The sequence below is a fragment of the Leishmania major genome, chromosome 36, assembly GCF_000002725.2.
Source record: "Leishmania major strain Friedlin complete genome, chromosome 36".
NCBI classification, from domain to species: Eukaryota; Euglenozoa; class Kinetoplastea; order Trypanosomatida; family Trypanosomatidae; genus Leishmania; species Leishmania major.
Genome location: NC_007287.2, coordinates 1895873 through 1915353, shown reverse-complemented (window position 1 = coordinate 1915353; position 19481 = coordinate 1895873). Strand labels below are relative to the sequence as shown.

Below are 19481 nucleotides of genomic sequence, written 5' to 3'. Positions count from 1 at the left end.
TATATATATATATATATATATATATACTCCGCTGTTGAGGAAGGCGAAGGCTTCGCACTGCTTGGGTACGCCCTTGCACACACGCACACCAGAGAAAATGCGCCCCTTTCGATTGGTACAGCGGCGGCGACATTGTGTCGCTCGCCTGTGCACAGCCGCCGGTTTTGAGCGACAGCCACAGCAGCGCCGGTCCATTATCACAAGCACCCCATCATCCTACGCCGCATTTGCAAGTGCCACGAGCGGGATCGGTGCGGAGATGAAGGCGAAGGGATTCCACCACTCCACCCCTAACTTCAACACCGCTGAGTTCACAGACGCGGCCGACCCGTCTGACTTGGCAAACGACATTGTGACAGAGAGCGCCGTCGCGGTAGACTTCGCGCGCGACATCTACGGCCCGTGGCTGGTCATGACCGACGATTTGCAGGGTGAACTCTTTGTCGATCACGATGGCTTTGTGTACTATCGCCCAGCCAATGGGCTCGGCTACGGCATCGGGAAGCTGCAAGTGCTCGACGCCGGGGCCACCGGCACCGCCTTCACCTGCCAGCTGGAGAGCTACAGCTACCAGCCGACAAACACGGTGGTGCCCCAGTATGGCCTCACGTTTGACATTACCGGGATGGTGAAGCGGGTGACAGCGAAGTCGTCCGACTACAAGACCTTCTCTCTGGTTGGGGTATGGCGCCGGAGCAATCGTAACAAAGGCGCCCCCGCGCTGCTTCCCTCTCAGCGGAGCAGCAGCGATGCTGCGGTCGAGGGTGCCTCTGCCGCCCTTTCGCCGGAAAGCCTCGACAACCAAGGCGCGCTTGACGGGCCAGGTGAAAAAACAAGTGGTCAGTTCAATGCGGCAAAACTCTCCCCGTGGGACCCCTCAACAGCCGCGAGGCCATTTGCGCCGAACGCGGAGCTGCAAAGCGTGTTTACGCAGGTGTTCCCAGAGCGGCTCCGGGCGGAGTCGCACGTGCAGCGTGCTGAGGCAAGCCGGGAGTCGCCAGCGGCGCGCCATCTCGCTGGCTGTGCCGGCAAACCTTCTTTGATGCACCTCGACCTGGAGCAATATGCTACGGGCAAGATTCCGGGCATCTACTACATTCCTGACTACATCTCGGTCGCCGAGGAGGCGCAAATACTCACCTTCATTCATGGGACCCCGGAGGAGCTCAAGTCGAAGCTGACCAAGCGTACTTGCCAGGAGTGGGGCTGCACGATGTGCGAGAGCTGCCAAAAGAGCTTCGTGAGTGATGCGAATATGCCGCAATGGGTGCAGGAGTTCATCGACATGCAGGTCTACGACGGACTCTTCACCCCAACCACGTTCCCTAACAGCGTCCGCATCCATGAGTACCACCAAGGCGATGGCATCGGACCTCACTGTGACGGCCCCATCTACGTGCCCATGGTGACTGTGCTCTCGTTAGCCTCGTCGTGCCTCATGAGCTTCTATCCAAAGCAGCCGCTTTACGAGAACCACCCGATGGACCACTACAACGACACGTTCAAGTTTGGCGAGGGTGACATCGGCAGACGAGTGCCGCTGCAGAGTGTGGTGATGGAGCCGCGGTCGCTGCTCATCTTCTCTGGGGAGGGCTACTACCACTACCCTCACGGTATTTCCGACAAGGCCGAAGAAGTGTTGACGCCGGAGGTTGTGGGCGAAGTCGTGAACCGCCGCTTTCTGCGCGACCCGCATGTGCAGTCGATCCCGCGGACGTATCGGGCGAGCATCACAACGCGAAACCTGATGACGCGCTGCAGCCACCAGCCGGCTCGCGCCGAGTACGCGATGAAGCGGGCTTGGTATCTGTATAACCATCTGCCGGTTCCAAGTGAGCTGTTCACGCCGGCGCCGCAGCTTCCGCAGCAGCAGCAGCAGCCTGCCGGAGTATCCGCCGGAGGTAGCTCTGGAAGTCGAGAATCAAGCGATGCGAGTGCTACCCGGTCGCCTCAGAAGCGTGTCGAGAGCTTCTTTCCTGCGTGTGCCCCACCGGGCACCGTCGCCGTGGATACAGAGTTGCGAGAGGCGATATACGAGATGAGGGCAAGGCAGGAGGATCTCCGCAACAACGTGGAGGAGCTCAAGCAGCTCGTAGCGCTCTCGATCCCTGTGCAGACCACCTTTCAGACGGAGACGGCCACCATCTTGAACCACCTCTCCTCCTCGGTGCTTCAGCTGGAGAGCAAGGTGGATGACCTGCTGGAGGAGGTGGAGAGTGCGAAGCGGAAGAGTTCGACGGACACGTGAGTGGCATCTCGACGTGTGTTACCTAAGCGTGATGTGCGTCTGGACACGGTGGTGCCTTTTCTGACCCTTTGTCCTCGCACCTTTGCATCGACCTCGTCGCCTTTGTTGATGTTTGCTGACGTCATTGCATCAAGACATGCAGCGCTACGGAAGAGAGCTAACGGAAGAAATGATCACGCACAGCGATCCGTGCAACGGTGTCGATGGACAGATCACGTGGCACCAACTTGAGCGCCGCTCGATGGCGCGCTCGCCTGCCTACCGCGAAGCATCCCCTCCCCTCCCCTCCCTGGGCCTCTTTGCCACGTGTCCATTTTGCGTTTCTACACGCCCCCGCACTTCGACTGCTTCTATCGCTTCCCGGGAAGCACCTCCTTCTCTTCCGTTGTGTGTTTGGCTTCTCCTGTTCTCGCTCGTCATCAGCGGATGTGCATGTCGCGCATCTGCATACATGCGCGCTGGGCGATATTCCTCTGATGCTGACCGCCCGCACGGGTGCAATTCTGTCTTCTGCTCGCCCACTCTCGCTCGCTCGCTTCCTCTTCCACTATAGTTGAAGGGAATATAGAATGGGAGCACACGCATAACGCTCCAGAAAGGGCGAAATACAGCGCTGACAATGTCCGCCCATGAGGAGGAGATCGACATGATCTTGAGCATGTTTAGCGACGAGTGCGAACGCTACGAGGGTACGTCAGACTCGATCATTGTACATTTGCCGTTTCACTTTGAGCTGCAGGTGACGCTCCCGCCACACGGGTACCCGGATGCAAGCTACCCGAAACTCTACCTTCTCTCTAGCCCGAACGCGCAGCTGGCCAGCGCCTTCTCTCAGGCAGTATACCGACGCATGCGCGATGAGATTTCGCTGGGTATTCCAATGCTGGCGCTTCTCATTCCCTTGGCCCAGAGCGTGGCGGAGGAGCTGAAGGACTTGAAGGAGAGGGCGGAGAAAGCGCGCCAGGACGAGGCGGTGGAAAGGATGAGTGAACTCCAGCGGAAGGAGGAGCACCGGCGAGAGACAGGGATCGCTATCTGGTCAGGCCAGGCGATTGTGGACCGCCGCTCACGTTTCGTGGCGCACATGGCACGTGTTCACTCAATGGATGAGGTGCGGGAGGTAGTTGGGCATCTACGCTCTGTCAAGAGTATTGCTTGCGCAGCGCACCCAACAATCTACGCGTACCGATTCACCGACGCGAACGGCGTCCTGCAGAAAGACAGCGATGACGACGGAGAGAGTGGCGCTTCCATCAAAATGATGTTTCTGCTAGACCATCTGCAGATCGATGGCTACGTCGTGGTCGTGACGCGGTGGTGGGGAGGCATCCTTCTCGGGCCAGACCGCTTCAAGCACATCATGGAGGTGACAAAGAACCTCCTCCTGACAATTCCGGAGCGAGAGAAAGAGATGGCGGCATCGGCGAAGCGCAAATCCCTCAGGTGACGTGCAGGTCTCTGCCATGAGGACGATGTCGGAAAGGAGGGAAGAAGATCCCGACGCTAATTGGGACGGCGAAGCCGTCGGAGCCCACAGGCGCCGAAAGCACTCTCTGGTACCTGGATGGGTTTCACAGGCGTTCGCCTCTCTCGTTCTTGAGGTACTCCCCTCCGCACACTTCTCCCGTGCGCATCACCAGGCTAACGTTGCATACACGTACACATTCCTGTTTGCCGCACTTGTGGTTTGCAAGAGAAAAGCCATATATATATATATATATATATATTATTGTCGTCGCTGCCCTGCTCTCGCTGCTTCTCATTCTTAACGTCAGCATCCCATCATGTGTAACAAGAGAGGGACACTTTTTGTTTCACGCCTTCCACCACTTGCCCAATGTGCCGTCATGGTCACTGTCCCATTAAGCGAAGACTTGATGTTGCTGAAGAGTACTGTAGCGTTGTCGTTCGTGCACCATAGTCGTAGTGACGCAGCGACTTGATTTCTCCTTTCCCTTGCTGTCATTGCTCTCCCTGACCTATGTGACCGCACGTCTGAGCTTCCACACACACACACACACACACATACACACACATATCTGTCTCGCCTTTCGTGCTCGTCTCATTAATGAGAAAGATCGATTTCGCATCCACGGTTGTTGTGTGTCTTCTTCGCTGCTGTATCTCTGGCACGTGTCTGTTTTGGTCGTTTTAAATCTTCAGCTGCCGGACGTTCATGAGGCAGTCGTCGGGGACGACAGCATGCCGAGAAAAGGGAAGTTGCGGCATACGGTGTTCGTTTTTTTTTTGTTTTTCGTCGCTTTTCCTGTTCCATCCGTACAGCCCCTAAATCATTATTCTCTCTTCCCTGTCCTTCTCTCGACACCGTCTCCTGGCATCATTGCGGCACCAACACGCAAGCTTCAGTCGGCATGCGTCAAGCCGAACTATCTTGAGAAACTGCGCATTACTCCCATGCTCGGGCACGTTCCCCCAACTCACCCCAAACATTAGCGGCAAGCAGGAGGGTGAGAGTGCCTTGCGATGCCCGTCCTTTCCCTTTAACGAACGCGCCATGCGCTTTGGCGTCTGTGTCGCGTCGAGCGTGATGCTGTCCATCCTCACGTGAGTAATGTTGTGCACGGGCTGCTTGCGCACGTTTGCGCTAGTCAACATGGTGGACAATATCATCTCTGTAGACAGCACTCTTTTCCTCTGTGGGCAGGCGCGTCAGCGCACAAATATGCTCGCTGCGCACGGCTTCATCGCAGCTCCCGTATTCATCAGCGACAGGGTCCTCCATTTTTTTTTTGCCTTCGCGCTAGCCGCAAAAGATCGCCTTTGTGGCCATGGTCACGGCAATGCTGCGCGGTACGTGGCAATGAAGCGGGAGAAGCCGCGCTCCCATTCCTTTTTGCCCGAGATCGCCCCTCTCGCGTGCAGTGGCTGCAAAGGGTTGGCTGACATCCCACCCGAACGAGACGACCTATGAAACTCATGAAAACATTCAAAAAAAACGAAAAGAAACATGTATGCGAATCGATACCGCATTGTTGCTGTTGTTTCGAGCTCCAGTGTTTTTGGTCTACAGGACCCCGCTCAGCTATGAGGGTCTGTCTATCATGTGAGCAGTCGTGTTTTCTGTTTCTTTTCTCTCACTGTAGCGGTGCTTCTACGCTCGCACGGCAAACTGTGTCACAGCACGCGAAGAAGGAAGCAAGAAAGCAAAACAGTTCGTGGCTCGAATGCCTCGTCATTCGCACCTCGAGTGCGTTGAATCGGTTTGAAGTATGAGAGGCGCGGTACTCTGTCCATGCGTTTTTTTTTTTTTGCAGTGGCGGGGTGGGGGGGTGGAGGAAATCCCGTTAGATGCACTCTGCCTCCCGTGCGCGACGCCGTTGTCCATTTTCTTTCCACTTTTTTGTGCCTTTCCTCTCTTCATTTCGATGTTTTGCGTTCTTTCATCAACCGACGTCCCACGCTACCAAAGCCTTCTCCTCCTCACAACCCTACTCAACCACAAGGCAAGCGCCGCACATGCGAAACTCACAGAAGCGCGCAAAGACACTTACCCATACAGAAGAAGAAATCGCTCTTGAAGACTCACCCCGCCACTTCTTCAGAAGGGTTTCTCGCTCGCTGCCTGTACCTCACCACCTCCACCACCACCCCTCTCAATCCGTCCCTCTTGGCACTATCGACCGTCATGATGTCCAAACCGCATCACGCCACGCTGGAGTCGATCAAATACACGCCTGGCTCTTTGCGCCTGCTGGATCAGCGCAAGCTGCCTCTCGAGACCGTATTCGACGATGTTCTCACCGTGGAGGATATTTGGTCGGCCATCAAGGAGATGCGCGTCCGTGGCGCTCCGGCGATCGCTGTCAGCGCAGCCCTCGGCATTGCCGTGGCGACCCAGAGAAAAGCTGCCAACGGCGAGCTCAAGAGCGGTAGGGAGGTGCAGACCTTCTTGCTGACGAGCTGTGACTTCGTGATGACTAGCAGGCCGACCGCCGTGAACCTCTTCAATTGTCTGCGCGACCTAAAGGCGCAGGTGGATAAGCTTGACCCGACCAAGGCGGCTGCCGAGGTGGCGCAGGCCTTCGTAGAGCTGGCGGAGGCGGTGTACACAAATGATGTGGCCTTCAACGAGGGCATTATGCGGCACGGCGCAGCGCATATTTTAGCCGCTGCCAAGGCCGAAGGGCGCGACAAGGTGAGCATTCTCACCATCTGTAACACAGGCGCCCTCGCAACGTCACGCTACGGCACGGCACTCGGCGTCGTGCGCCAACTCTTCTACGACGGCAAACTCGAAAGGGTGTACGCGTGTGAGACTCGGCCGTGGAACCAGGGTGCTCGGCTCACGGTGTACGAGTGTGTGCAGGAGGACATCCCGTGCACGCTCATCTGCGACGGCGCGGCCTCGTCACTCATGCTGAATCGCAAGATTGACGCCGTTGTCGTTGGTGCCGACCGCATTTGCCAGAATGGCGACACGGCGAACAAGATCGGCACGTACAACTTAGCGGTGTCGGCCAAGTTTCACGGGGTGAAGCTCTACGTAGCCGCTCCTACGACGACGCTGGACGTGAAGACTGCGAGCGGCAACCACGTCGAGATCGAAGAGCGCGAGCCGACGGAAATCACAACGAACTTGGTGACAAAGCAGCGCGTTGTGGCGGATGGACCACACCTGTCCATCTGGAACCCTGTCTTCGACATCACGCCAAGTGAACTGATCACTGGCGGCATCATCACAGAAAAGGGCGTGCAGGCACCCGCGGCGAGCGCCCCGTACTACGATATAGCGTCCATCATCGCTCAGGCATGATGAGGTGCAGGGATGCGGAATGAGGACTCGGTGGCTTCTTGGAGAGCGCTCTAGTTCCTCTCTGCGGGCTACACGAGCTTTTTCCTTGTTTTCACGCCGAGTGTGTCCATTCTCCGTCACGCAGCGTTAGCTTACATGTCACTCTACCGTCCACCGGCCCCGTGACATGCCTTCACCCCCCCCCATTCGTCTGGTGCAAATCAGTGCTAGACATACACGTGCTGCAGCAGTGCGCTGAGCCGATCATATGGACACCGCCCCCTGCCTCGAACTCTGCCCACCCACTCCGCAGGTCGCCTCACAGCCGTTCCCGTCCTGCCGGTCGCTATGTACCGCGCACCCCCGCACCCCTCTCGGGGTGGCGCAGCTAGGCTCCCCGCACCACTAGGTAATGAGAAACCGGGTGTGAGATACGTTCCGAATCGGTTGACAGTATGCCCGTCATGCGCACAGCACAGACGCACGCACTGCCACAGACTTCTCCGATGCAACATCATTCAGTGCCTGACCGCCGGCAGCAGCAGCAATACATTGCTCTGAACTCCGCACGTCTTAGGCGCCTGACCCTGTCATCACCAGACGTGACTCCGCCTTGACATTGGACAGTGCTGCTGCTTAGCTCCGCCCCACAGAGTAGGTTTCTCTACCCTTTGATACCACACTGACGTGCCTTTCCCTCATCAAAAATTCACTGTCCGTGGCCGCCACAAGCGCTGCCTGGACGGCGGCCGCCCCGCATCAGATGGGCGAGTATGTTGTGATTACGAGATGCCGGGAGTTTATCCTCGCCCAGCTGCGCACGGGCACCTGTCCGCACTTTGGATTCCTACAGAGACAAGGTGGCGTGCAGATGTTGTGCTGCCCACTAACTCTTCTAGCGCTGTGTTGCCCCCGCCCCGCCAGCGCTTCTGACCCGCCTGCTTTTTCGGTGAGGGCAGCCGATCCGAGGCTGCGCCCGGTATGGGACACAAGACTCGCAGATCTCTCGAGGCGCAAGGCGCACCTCGTTTCACGCTACGATGCTGCCACGCACCGGTGTGATGACGCACGTGCCACTTGCGCCGCATGGCGTTTCCGCGCCGTGTGTGTGTGTGGCTGCCCCCCCCCCTCCCTCCTCCCCCCCTACACACACCTCTTCCTCCCTGTGCCCCCTCGGAAGGACACGCTGTGAGCTCTCTGTGCGCGGGCGCATGTCTGTCGGTGGGTCCCCTCCGCTTGGCACGCCCACGCCTGTGAACGGCGCGCGGTCTCAGGGGAAGTTGGAGGTGACTCTGCTGCCGCAGGCTCGCGGCATCGCTTGGCGTGTCGCGGCGCATGCGCTGAAGCCCCGCGGCTGCCAGAAGAGCAAGAGTGACAAACCGAAAAGGGCGCGAGGGGGACCATACGAGCCGACGCCAGGGTGCATGTGTGCGCAGAGCATGCGGCGTTTCCTGCATCCGGCCGGGTGGGCTGATATGAGGGCACGGGTGCCGGAAGCGTGGTGAGAGCGCCCCGAGCTCGAACCATAATGCGGTTGAGACTGCAATGGGAAAAGCTTCCACACCAGATTACGGAACTCCGCGGCGTGAAGCGACTGAGGGCGGAGGGTGACACAGAGGCCGGCTGTGCAGGGTCTCAGAGGACCCGGACCGGACGCTGGCGTGGCGCCTCCCTGAGCACATCTGGCGTGCACCTGGACCACCCCTTACTACTCCGCCCCGCAGGCGCCCCGGCGTCTGCCCTCGAGCAGCACCCTTCGCCGCGGCCCGCTTGAATCAAGCCGTGCAGTCTGTAGCCGAGTCCGTGTGGCGACAGCCGCGCGGCACTTATGCTAGGAAGGGAGGAGTAGGTGCGAGCAGGGCCCGCGAGACGCGCGGCCCGAGCCAGCGGCAGGCGGTTTCGCCCTCGTCGACCAGGATTGAGCCGCGGTGTAGCAGCGAATAGAGAGTTGTGGGTGTGCATGCGTACATGCGTTTTGCCGGCGTGTTCGGGGGAGGGAGGCTGGAAGTGGGCAGGGTGGTGGGCAAAGGCGAAACGAAAACATCGGTGTCGTATCGGCCTTTGCGGTGCTTTTATGTCTGTGTGTGACGGATAGCTGATATCACTGGACGTGTATAGGGTGGAGAATCAAGGAGAGTTTTCGAGAAAAAAGGTTGCTGACAGCGGAGCTTCTCCACCTGCACAGAATAGGTTGTGAGTTGGGGACTCTTCCTGATGGGAGATGCTTGTTTTTCTAGGCTCTAGGATCTCTCTCTCTCTCTGTCCAAAGAGCCGGCCTTTCAGAGGACTCAGAGGAAGGATAGCCGGTGATCTGCAGAACCCCTACCCGCCCCGCTTCTGGCCGACGTTCGTCTTGATGCTGTCATTTTTCGTGGCTCCTCTGTGCCTGTGTGTTATGTCCGCCGCGCGTCACGTGCTTCAGTGTTCTTTAAGTGGCAGCCGCACTTGCGTGTTGCGAAACGTCAGCACAAAACGCCTCGTGCAGCGCGGGGCAGCAGTCCTCCGGCAGAAGAGCGGAGAGGGAAAGCCTGTCAACCGTCCCTTCCTCTCTCCCTCTCTTTCGTTGCGTTCCACCGCTGCGTTCTCCCACGCCTCTTTCCACAAAATCGTACACGCTGTAGGCCAGCCTCTGGGCGACTTGTCTGAGTGCACGCGTCTTCCCCTCCGCTTCCCCCTTCTCTGCATCTGCAGTGGTTGCGACTCATGTCAGCAGAGTTCACAGAGCAAGACAAGGAGGACCTCAGGGAGATCTTTCGCATCTACGACTTTTCTAAGGTCAACAAGGTTGATGACTCCGTCACGCTGGCCCAAAAGGCCGGCCAGACCCCCGCCGAGCTGTTCGATGACCTTTATCAACTCTTTAAGATCCAGAAACTGCCTCAGCGAGAGACGGTGGCCAGGCGAATGCGCGAGGCCGTCCCCAACGCCACCGACGCGGATATCGAGAGCGTCATTCGGCAAAGCGAGATGAAAGGTTTCACTGAGCGCGACGCCCTGCGCTCGCTGGAGCGCAAGTACAGTGTACAGCACATCAATAAGCGTGTTCTGCTTGCTTCGCGCGGCAGCCACTCAAGTCCACAGGGCAAGGCCCTCGAGGAGGAGTCAGAGTTGGGGCACGCGGCCGGCTCGCTGCACCACATCAAGGTGAGCGAGACCAGCCTGACGAGCAGCACACCTCTGGCAGCCAGCGGCGATGTGACGGAAAAGGCGTCTGGTCTCTCTCTTATGTTTTCCCGGCCACCCAGTAAGCTGAGTGGAGCGCCGACGCGTGAGGACCTGGACGAAATCATAGCCGAGGAGGTGCGTGAGTGGGTGGCGAAGATGGTGGGAGTCAAGCACAACGCGGATGTGTGGTCCATGCCCAACTTTGTCGATGCCCTGCGCTCTGGTGTCCTGCTGCACGTGCTGCTGCAGAAGATGGAAAGTCCTCCCGTTTCGGACGAGGACCTGAAGCTGCCGAAGCGAACGACCGGCTTCTTCGTTCGTGACAACGTAGCCACATTCCTGACGACAGCGAAGAGTCGCTACGACCTTGTCGACGCGCAACTCTTCACCGTCTCGGACCTGGTGGACGGCAAGAACGACCGGCAGGTGGTGACGTGCTTGATGTCAATAGCGCGCATCGCGTACAGCGCTGGTGCCATCAAGGACGCGCCTAACATTATCGTGTACGAGCACGAGATTGAGCAACAGCAGAACCGCCTTACCCGGCTCGATCTGGACCGTATCGTACAAGAGGCGGAGGCCGATGAGGGAATGCGCAGCCTCGTCGCCCGCTCCGATGACCCGGCGGAATGGCCATCGAGCAAGATGGCCCCTGAGCCCGCCACCGCGTCGCCGACTGTGCGTTCGTGTGACGAGTGCCCAGGCTTCGCTGCGTCTTCTACAGAGGAATCACTAGGCGTGTGTGAGAGTGCGTTCACGCAACACGAGTTGGCCTCTCCTGAAGTTACAGTGGAGGGACTCGCGCGCTGCTCTGTCCCAGACACAGCAGCGGTGTGCGACACGGATAAGTTGAATGACAAACGTAGCGAAGACACAGCTGCGGCGGCATTGGCGTCTGCGCTGCCTTCTGAACAAACGCCGCGGAGGGTGCCGGCGTCTCCGGCGGGTATGCAGCCGCCAAGCACCTCCGCCATCGAGTGCGCGGCAGATCCGAGCGTGTTGTCGACACCGACCGATGTCGGAGAGCACTCCGTGCCAGGAAACGCGTCTGTGGGGCAAGCCTCACCGACGAGCGCGCAGCTTACCCCCGCCAAAAGCGACGAGGCGCTGGCGGCAGCGGCGCAACGCACCGCTGTCGCACAGCCGGCCGAGACGACAGAGGAGAAGACTTCGGCACGAGAAACGGACGTGTCCGATGCGGCGCCATCGGAGCGACGCCGCAGTGGTGAGGAGGACAGCGATGGCAGCGGCCGCGTCTTTTACCTGCGCGATGGCATGATCCACCTAGCAAAGCCGACGCCGATCGAGGAAAAAGTGGTTGGTGTGCGTAGCAAGAAAACAGGCCCGCGCGTCGTCTGGAAGAGCACCAGCACACCCTTAGAAGCTACGCAGCCGCCGCGATACCATAGCCGACACTGGGACGGCATCGATGTCGTGCTGGGTCGTCATTTGAATGCGCATTACGAGAAGCACTGCCAGTCTCCGTGGCGCTTTCGAACTGTCACGGCTACATCCGGCGAGTACGTGTTGTACAACCGCCTCAATGCTAGCAGGCGTGTTGTGTTCCTGCGTATTATTCAAAAGAGGCTCTTTCTGCGCAACGCCGGCAAGCACCAGCGGTGGATTGAGATTGATGAGGCCTTAGGGGGACTGGAGAAGCTGGAAGTGTAGTGGACACGAATGCGTGCTGTGCGTGAGAGCGAGAATGGGACGGCATCAATGAGCGGTCTTGCCGTTTAGCTGTAGGGCCAGGCGAGGAGAGAACGCCGTCACCCCCCTCCCACCCACCCTTTTCCTCACTCTCGACTTCACGCGGTCTGATATTTTCCTTGCTGCTCTCCTTGTGAGCACCGACCAGAAGACCCGTCCCTCACAGCCCCTCGCCCCCTCCGCTCCCCCTCTCTCTCTCTCCATACGCTCACCGCATCTTGTGCAGTCGAGGTTTCTCGCCCGCCTTCTTCACCCGTTACGGAACCTTGCGCTGATATGCGGCGGTGCATATATGTCTTCTCCTCCGCAGCTTTTTCTCCCGCCCTCCCCCTCCTTTTTAGCGCACCCGCTGACGTCGCGCACTGCCTCTTGCATTGTTTTCTGTGTGTGTGTGTGTGTGCGCGTGCATTTTCACACGTATCCTATTGGTGCGCTGTTTCTGCCAGGTGCAGGGAAGAGCAGGGTCGAGGCGATTTGAGAAGACACCGGACGGAGGCGGAGGGGGAATGTGAATGGGTAACGGCAGGGCGTGGGAGAGGCAGAAGCGATTTGTGAGGCAGCCAACACTCAAGACGTGCGGGTGCTCCGGTGCCGAACCGATATTTTTCTCTCTGTGTCTCACTGCAGCGTCCCTTTTTCTTTTGTCACGTAACATTGTTGGTTTCGGCTCGCTTTGCTGTGATCGCACTCGGACTCGTCACAATCGTCCGTCTTTTTCTTCACTCGATTCGAGTGTGCGCACGTTGTTTCATCTAGCCTTTACTAACTGTGCCCTGCGCATTTCTGCGTCAGGTGCAAAGAACTGCATGTGCAGCCCTCCCCACACCCCCTCACCCACCCCCCACACATACATACACACCGCTCCCTTCTCCTCCTCTCTGGGCTCTCATTGAGGACCGCCACACTGCTTTACCTGAGTGTCTTTTAACAGCGGTTCGGCTCGTTTTTCCACACCGGCCCCCACCACAGCCCACATCCCTCACACAATCTGTCTCTCTTTCTGTTTCCACTGCCGTGGGCTTCATCGTCTACCCTCTTTCCCCCCCACACACACACACACGCCCAACAAATAGGAATGAAGAAGAGCGGATCTGGGGTCCTTCTCCTTTTCTTGCTGGTTTACGTATCTCTTTTTTTTTTTCGAGCTTCATCATACATGAATGCGGGCCAGTTGGCATGGCTTGCTGGTGTCTTTTTTGTTGTGGTGGTTGCTATTTTGCGGTTGTGGTGCTTACTGCCTTTTTCCTCTCACGCGCCCTCCCACGCCCGCATCTTTCCCTCTTGCTCCATTCCGTTGTCTACGCAGTCGTCTCCACTTTTTTGCGCGTGTGTGCGTGCGTTTCTTCCTCTCTTCCGATCCTTCTTCTCGGCTGTCTAACTCTTCTCTACGACTTGGAAGCCATAACACGGTAGCATGTACGCCTCCCTGCTTCCCTTTCTGTCATCGTCGAGATGGAGGTCGCCTGCTGCGGTACTGGGTAGTCAGTCTGCGTCTCTGTTGTGACTACGTGTTCTTTCGGTTGCATTCGCCCATTTCTATATATATATATATCACCTTTGCTGTTGATGTCTAGGCGCACGCGCCAAGACGTGCTGTGAATGCGTGCATACATGTGTGTGTGTGTGTTGGTGGTGTAAGGGCGATAGATCGTTGGTGATCGTGTTTAGGTACACATTGCTTTCTTCGTCCTTTTTTCACTTGTCGAGTTAGATTGGCTACTAGAGGAAGATGACAAAGACAGCCGCTCCTGGTGAGGTTGGTGTCGGTCTTGCTCACTGCGCACAAGGATGGGATGTGGAGGCAGACACGCACACACACGCACACACACACATGTTCAACCGAACAGAGCGAAATGAAAACACCGCGCAAACGCGCTTCGAAACAAGACGTATGCTCAAGTGTATACAACGTGCTCTGCCCTTCACGCAGTCCCGCAGGTTTTCTCGTTCTCCTGTTCCAGGACTTCTCATGGATGGCACCAAAGATGGCCTCAACGCTGCCATGTACAGCGAAAGCGAGACAAGACGTGCGGTTAACGGCGCGCACACCTGTTCTTTCCATCTTCTTTCCCTCTTTCCTTCTCTTTCTGCCGACTGCACGGGCTGCTTTCAGAAGCGTTGTACCAGCTCATGACTGTGTAGAGACTGCGTGCGCACAGACTCTCACAAAGAAAAAGGTGCTTGCTCCTGTCGCTCCTTCTGAGTGTGTCTTCATCCTCATGTCTACCATTGTCGTTGATTGTTTTTTTCTTCTATCGAATGTGGCGTTGGCACGCCCGTTTCGCTGCGTTGCCTCAGTTATGGATCCGAGAGGCTTTTGTTTCGCGTGTGTGCTTTTCGTGGCTGCTGCTCCCTTCTCGCCTCTCTCGGTGGTAGCGTGATTCACCGAGTTCAACACGCAACATCCACGGACGCGCAAAGAGACGCCCAACGGCATTCATCCGCGCACACGCGAACACGCAACTATATGCGCAGCACTTGTTGCTGCTCTTCGCATATCTTCTTCTTTCCACACTTGCTTGTCAGCGTTGTGCTCCCCTGTGCCCTCCTCACTCCGGCGTGCCCCTCGTCACTGCTGGACTGCTGCCGGCTGGATCATCACCCACGTGCGAGTGCACTACGTCCCCACTCCCGCGAGTGCGAAGATGTGTCGATCTCGCTCGTCTCGGGCAAGCACCACAACACAGGCACACAGTAGGCCATGCTGTTGGTGCTTGAAGGGGGGCTCCCGGAAAGCCGCGGTGCTTGACATGTGTGGCGCTTCCTCGATGCGCGCCTCTCAAACTGCCGTCTCATGGACCTCGTGCCGATGCGGCTGCGGCGGCCACTCGGGTACGCCTATGTTTTCTCATTGCAACTCCGGGAGGCTAGAAAGTTGTACCAGCGCACGTGGATCATGGCGCAATTGTTTGAGGAACGCAGCGGCTCAGCAACACCACACGAGAGCCGTGTGGCGATAGCGGATTGGCAGGGGGCTGCTTGTGTGTGAAGAGGGGAGGCGGGGGTCGCGCCAGCAATGAGGACAAGGCGACTGCTTGTTCGACGACCCCAGCTTTGAATACGAGAGCGAGGGCGGAGTGCCGACGCGGACGTACCTGTGCAGGTAGAAGTGGGCCGCTACAATGCTGATAATAGGATTGCTGCGGCACTTGGGCGGCCGAGACCCTGTTACAACGACAGTAAGGCGCCCAAAGGCTTTGCTGGCGAGGCGACGCGCACACAGACCGATGACCCTCTTCTTCTCTGCCTCTACCTGCATTACGACTCGCTGCTGCCGCACAGCGGCTGGGTCGCGGTGATTCAGCGGGGCTACATGGAGCAGCAGCGCAGTATCCGGAGCGTGCACTTGATTCAATGCTGCAGAAAAGATGACACGTATGGAGAGGCTTGGCCTCGGCACATCCCTTGTTTCCTCCGTAATCATGGCAAGCCAGACTGGCTCTTTGTTTTGTGCTTGAAGCCGTGCCAATCTGTTTCTCGCGCTGTTTGGCGGCACTTGCGAGAAAAGGCACATGCGCACGGTGGCGCGTCTTCGCAATGTGGTAAGCGTGCCGTCCCCCACGGTGGACTCGCCAAGGGGGAGGGCGGCGCGAGCGATGGGAAGAAGCACTTCCCTGAAGCTCTAGACCCCCAGTGCCATTGTACGTCGATACTTTGAGCGAGTGCGGGTAGCCGTAGATAGTGCTGTGTATACATGCAGTCTTCCCGAGAATCCCGAAGCAGCTGTGGCAGACCGTGGCAACGAACTCGCAGCCGTCTTCGGCGGACACATCGCGGGATCAGCAAAACCTACCCCTTGTCCGTAGTCGACAGCTCAGGTTTCCCATCAAGCAAGTTGCCGCGCATCATTTCGCCGTACTCGCTCGTGACAGCGGCGTACGGTGTGTGCCGGTTGGTTGCCGTGGACGATATCAACGCCGTGTGGGCCATCGAGCGGCGTCACTCCCCCTCAGCTGAAGTGTTTGAGATGATACGAGGTTCGGCAAATCCGCGCCGTGCCTGTCGCCACCGCACACGTGGGAATGCTTGCAGCGGTGGCGTCGTCGCACACGCGATGGCGCTGCGAGCTTCCTTGGTGTATCTGCTGGGTGAAGTGTCTGCGTTTTGTGAGGTCGAAACGTAGAGTGCCCCGTTGCGGCGCACACACCCGACGATGCAGATAGCGTAAACCTGCGCTCTGTTTGTTCTCTGTGCAACGAAGAGACTTCTTCGGTGCTTTCGTTGTGCTTGTTCTCTTCTGGTGGCGAAGGGCTTCTCTGTCTCCCTCTCCCCTTTCCCTCACCTGCTTTTCAGTTTTTTTTCTCTTGTTGCAAAACCACCGAAGCGAGACATCTCACTACCGAGGGATCTTTCACAGATTAGCGAGAGGCGATGGCGGCATCCTTCGTTGTCGAGGTGTGGCTGTGTGCGTGTCTTTGCGGAGACGCATTGCCTGAAGCTTGGCGACTTGTTCTCGCAACGCACGCGGGCGCCTCCGCCGCGTCTCCACCGGCCGCACTCTCTTCTGAAACAACGACCGAAAACCTGATGCGATATCTGCCATTGGTAGTGATTCCGTGCTCGGCATAGAGATACACACCGAGAGAGAGAGAGAGACACTCTGCCGTAGATGCGCAGGCTTTCGCATATCGTCTGCATACCTTTTTCACGACGTGTGGATCCATGTGCGTTACTCCTCTCCGCCTCTTCCTTGACTCCCTCCAGCGGATACATAAATCTCCGCACGCACGCACACGCACGCTCGCCAAACTTGATACGCACAGCTCAACAAGTACTGTGAGTATCGTCCCTCTGTCGAGAACGTCTCGATTTGCCAGGGTAGCTCTCTCTCTCTCTCTCTCTCGATCTCCCGTGCCCATTCCACAAACCTCTACACGCCTTCACGTAAGGCACACAAGCCCTCGCCCCTCGCCCCTCGCCCCTCCTCCCAGACACAGTAGCAGCATCAGCAGCACATACACCTCTTTGGCCATCATGCCGCTCCCACCCGTCGAGTCTGGACCAGCTGCCATGACGCGCCGCAACTTCCTTGTTGAGATGAACCGTCTCCGCGTGTCGCAGTACATGCCGACACGGAAGCAGCTTGAGGAAGAGGATCTGCGCATCGCCACGATCCGCCAAGAGGAGAAGCGTGCAAAGCATGCAGAATGGGCTGAGTCGCGCAGGAAGGCTGCTGACAGCTACAACGCCGCAGGTACCAACTCTGGCCGCCCGCTTCCTGGCAGCGTTTCGCGTTCGATGCGTGCCTCTGGCAAAGGGAAGCCAGCAGAGAATACCTACAAGCTGGAGAAGGAGGAGGAAGCTGCGAAGAAGCGTGAATACAACCGCCTGTACGAACAGGAAGCGAAGCACCAGCTGGCGATTCGCCAAGCGACTTTGAAGCAGATGCACGACGATGAAGTCCGCCAGATGGAAGCACTGCGGAAGGTGAACGAGGAGGAGGACCGCAAGGTGGCCGAGGCGCACGCCCAGGCAATGGAGGAAGAGCGCCAGTACATGGAGCGCCTCAAGCAGTCGAACAAGCGCGAGCTGGCGGCCAGAAAGGCGGAGCAGCAGGCAAAGGAGGCGCGTGACCGGCAGCTGCAGGAACTCGTAAACGAAAACAATCGCCACCGCGCAGAGATGGATGAACGCCGGCTAAAGAACGTAACACGCATGCTCCATTTGCAGAATGAGCAGTTCCACAGAGAAGCCATGATGAGCAAGAAGGCCTCCGAAGCAAAACACTACGAGGAGGTAGCCGCAACGGAGGAGCGCAACCGTCGTCTCACCAAGGAGGAGCAGGAGGCAGCGCAGCGCAAGAAGGAGCAGTTCCGCCAAGATTTTGAGGACTGCATCGCCCGCGATAAGGAATTCCGCCGTACGCACAATTACGACGAGCCTATGGAGGTGACGCGTCAGCGTAACGAGTTGGCGGCCCAGTCCTACCGTCTCGTGCTTGAGGAAGAGCGGCTGCAGAACGCGGAGCGTCGCCAGCAGTACCGCAAGGATCTGATGGATCAGATCATGGCGAAGCAGACTTACCGCATGACGCACCTGGACGAAGCTGGCATTTAGACGCGACTCGGTGTGCCAGCGGAGAAAAAGGCGGTGTGTCACTGCATCAGTGGGCATTTTCTGTTTAACCGTCGCTGTTGCTGTAGTGTTGCGCCACCGTAGCCCCTACGTGACGAGACGCCGATTGAGACGCGCCGTGACCACCGCACCCACCCGGCACAGCGGCCCACGAAACGTACCGTGCCGGGTGGGTGCGGTGCCGCTGCCAGAATGTGACATGTTGCGCCGAATCTCTCAACTCCCCTCTTCTCTTCGGCACGGCTCGTCGGGCCTCTCCCTCTGTCCTCGTTGCGATTCGTGAGGCCCTTTGCCGCGCTGTTGGGTGACACACACGCGCCATGCTACCGTATCCCTGTCTGTGAATGCAGCTTTCCCTTGTCATCGTGCGCTCTCTCCCTCTCTCGCTAGCCGCGCCTCCCTCATGCATACAGGGGCGCCTGCTCTCTTCATGTACATTTTCTAACGAGGGAGCAATCCAAACATGCCAGCGCACCTTATCTTCCTCTCCGAGCTGAGCCTGCGCCTGTCTGTGTCTGTCTGTGTATGCGCGTGGCTACGTGTGCCAGCCTTTTTCCTTCACTGATTCGTCCACGCCCCGAGACCACGTTCCTTTCGCGCTGGTGTCGGCACCTCTTTGTACATCTCCCTTCCGCATCCGCCTCCCTCCAGGTGCGGGCGATGCGTTTTTTGTTTGTTTCCTCTGCGTCCTCTTGCTTCTTTGTCGTGAACGTGTTTCCGCGTGTGTGTGTGTGTGTGTGTGTGTGTTTGTGCGTCCAGGCGAGACTGTATATCTCTTTCCTTCCCCTGTTGTCATGTACATGTATAGCATCATCTTGTCTTCGGCAGTACAACCAACCCATGACAACAGAAAGAAAAACACACAGTCGGTGAGCAGCAAGAGCTTGATTTTGCAGCCGCATCTCCCACGGCATCGTTTTGATTGCCTTCTCCGACTTCGCGTTTTTTTTTGTGTGTGTGTTGTTGCACGCAGACGAATGGCGGTGCACAGATGGCTCGTGCTGGTTCTTCCCAACGACGCAGCTGTGCCGGCACGTTCGAGTGGCGCAAAATGCGTTCTTCTCAGCCCCCACGAGGACCCCGTAGAGAACGTGCGTTATCTTGAACAGGCGATGAGCTGCGATGCAAGCCACAAGCCACGCCTGGATTAGCGAAAGGGATGCTAGGGTCAATGGTCACTTCCTCGATGTCCTCTTTTACCTCCCCCATAACCTGTACTCGCATGACACTGCGCCACTCCTTGCATGAATAGTCGTCGCTCACGGCCTAGCGAGAGACATATCCCCACCACCGCTACCCCCAAGACACACGTACACGTACACCATCATACGTTCGCCGAGGGAATCTCTGGCGCGCTCCAGGAGTAACGGCACGGCCGCCTTGCACTCGCTACGCTTGGTGGCGTTCTGCATCGCCGCTCGCGCACGGTATGTGGTGGTGGTCACGCCGGCTGCTCAAGTGCTCCCTGGTATTGCCTCGCCTTTGTGGCGAGGTGTCCCCGCCTCTTGACCGCCGCGCAGTAGCTTATCG

The 19481-nt window shown here is 58.0% G+C and overlaps 5 protein-coding genes across 5 annotated transcripts; all 5 read left to right on the top strand.

The window, feature by feature from the left end:
• Positions 1 to 97: 97 nt before the first annotated feature.
• LMJF_36_4950 (conserved hypothetical protein) lies at positions 98 to 2248 on the top strand (the record flags this gene model as incomplete). Its single annotated transcript, XM_001687029.1, has 1 exon — positions 98 to 2248. One exon carries the CDS (start codon positions 98 to 100, stop codon positions 2246 to 2248), a length of 2151 nt encoding a protein of 716 aa, XP_001687081.1.
• Positions 2249 to 2867: 619 nt separating this feature from the next.
• On the top strand, positions 2868 to 3695 carry LMJF_36_4940 (conserved hypothetical protein; the record flags this gene model as incomplete). Its single annotated transcript, XM_001687028.1, has 1 exon — positions 2868 to 3695. The coding sequence occupies one exon, from the start codon at positions 2868 to 2870 to the stop codon at positions 3693 to 3695; it is 828 nt and encodes a 275-aa protein (XP_001687080.1).
• A 1806-nt stretch (positions 3696 to 5501) lies between these two features.
• LMJF_36_4930 (putative translation initiation factor 2 subunit) lies at positions 5502 to 7022 on the top strand (the record flags this gene model as incomplete). Its single annotated transcript, XM_001687027.1, has 1 exon — positions 5502 to 7022. The coding sequence occupies one exon, from the start codon at positions 5502 to 5504 to the stop codon at positions 7020 to 7022; it is 1521 nt and encodes a 506-aa protein (XP_001687079.1).
• Positions 7023 to 9704: 2682 nt separating this feature from the next.
• Positions 9705 to 11837, top strand: LMJF_36_4920 (conserved hypothetical protein; the record flags this gene model as incomplete). The annotated part of the gene is made up of 1 exon (XM_001687026.1): positions 9705 to 11837. The coding sequence occupies one exon, from the start codon at positions 9705 to 9707 to the stop codon at positions 11835 to 11837; it is 2133 nt and encodes a 710-aa protein (XP_001687078.1).
• A 5013-nt stretch (positions 11838 to 16850) lies between these two features.
• On the top strand, positions 16851 to 17933 carry LMJF_36_4910 (conserved hypothetical protein; the record flags this gene model as incomplete). The annotated part of the gene is made up of 1 exon (XM_001687025.1): positions 16851 to 17933. One exon carries the CDS (start codon positions 16851 to 16853, stop codon positions 17931 to 17933), a length of 1083 nt encoding a protein of 360 aa, XP_001687077.1.
• Positions 17934 to 19481: the final 1548 nt, after the last annotated feature.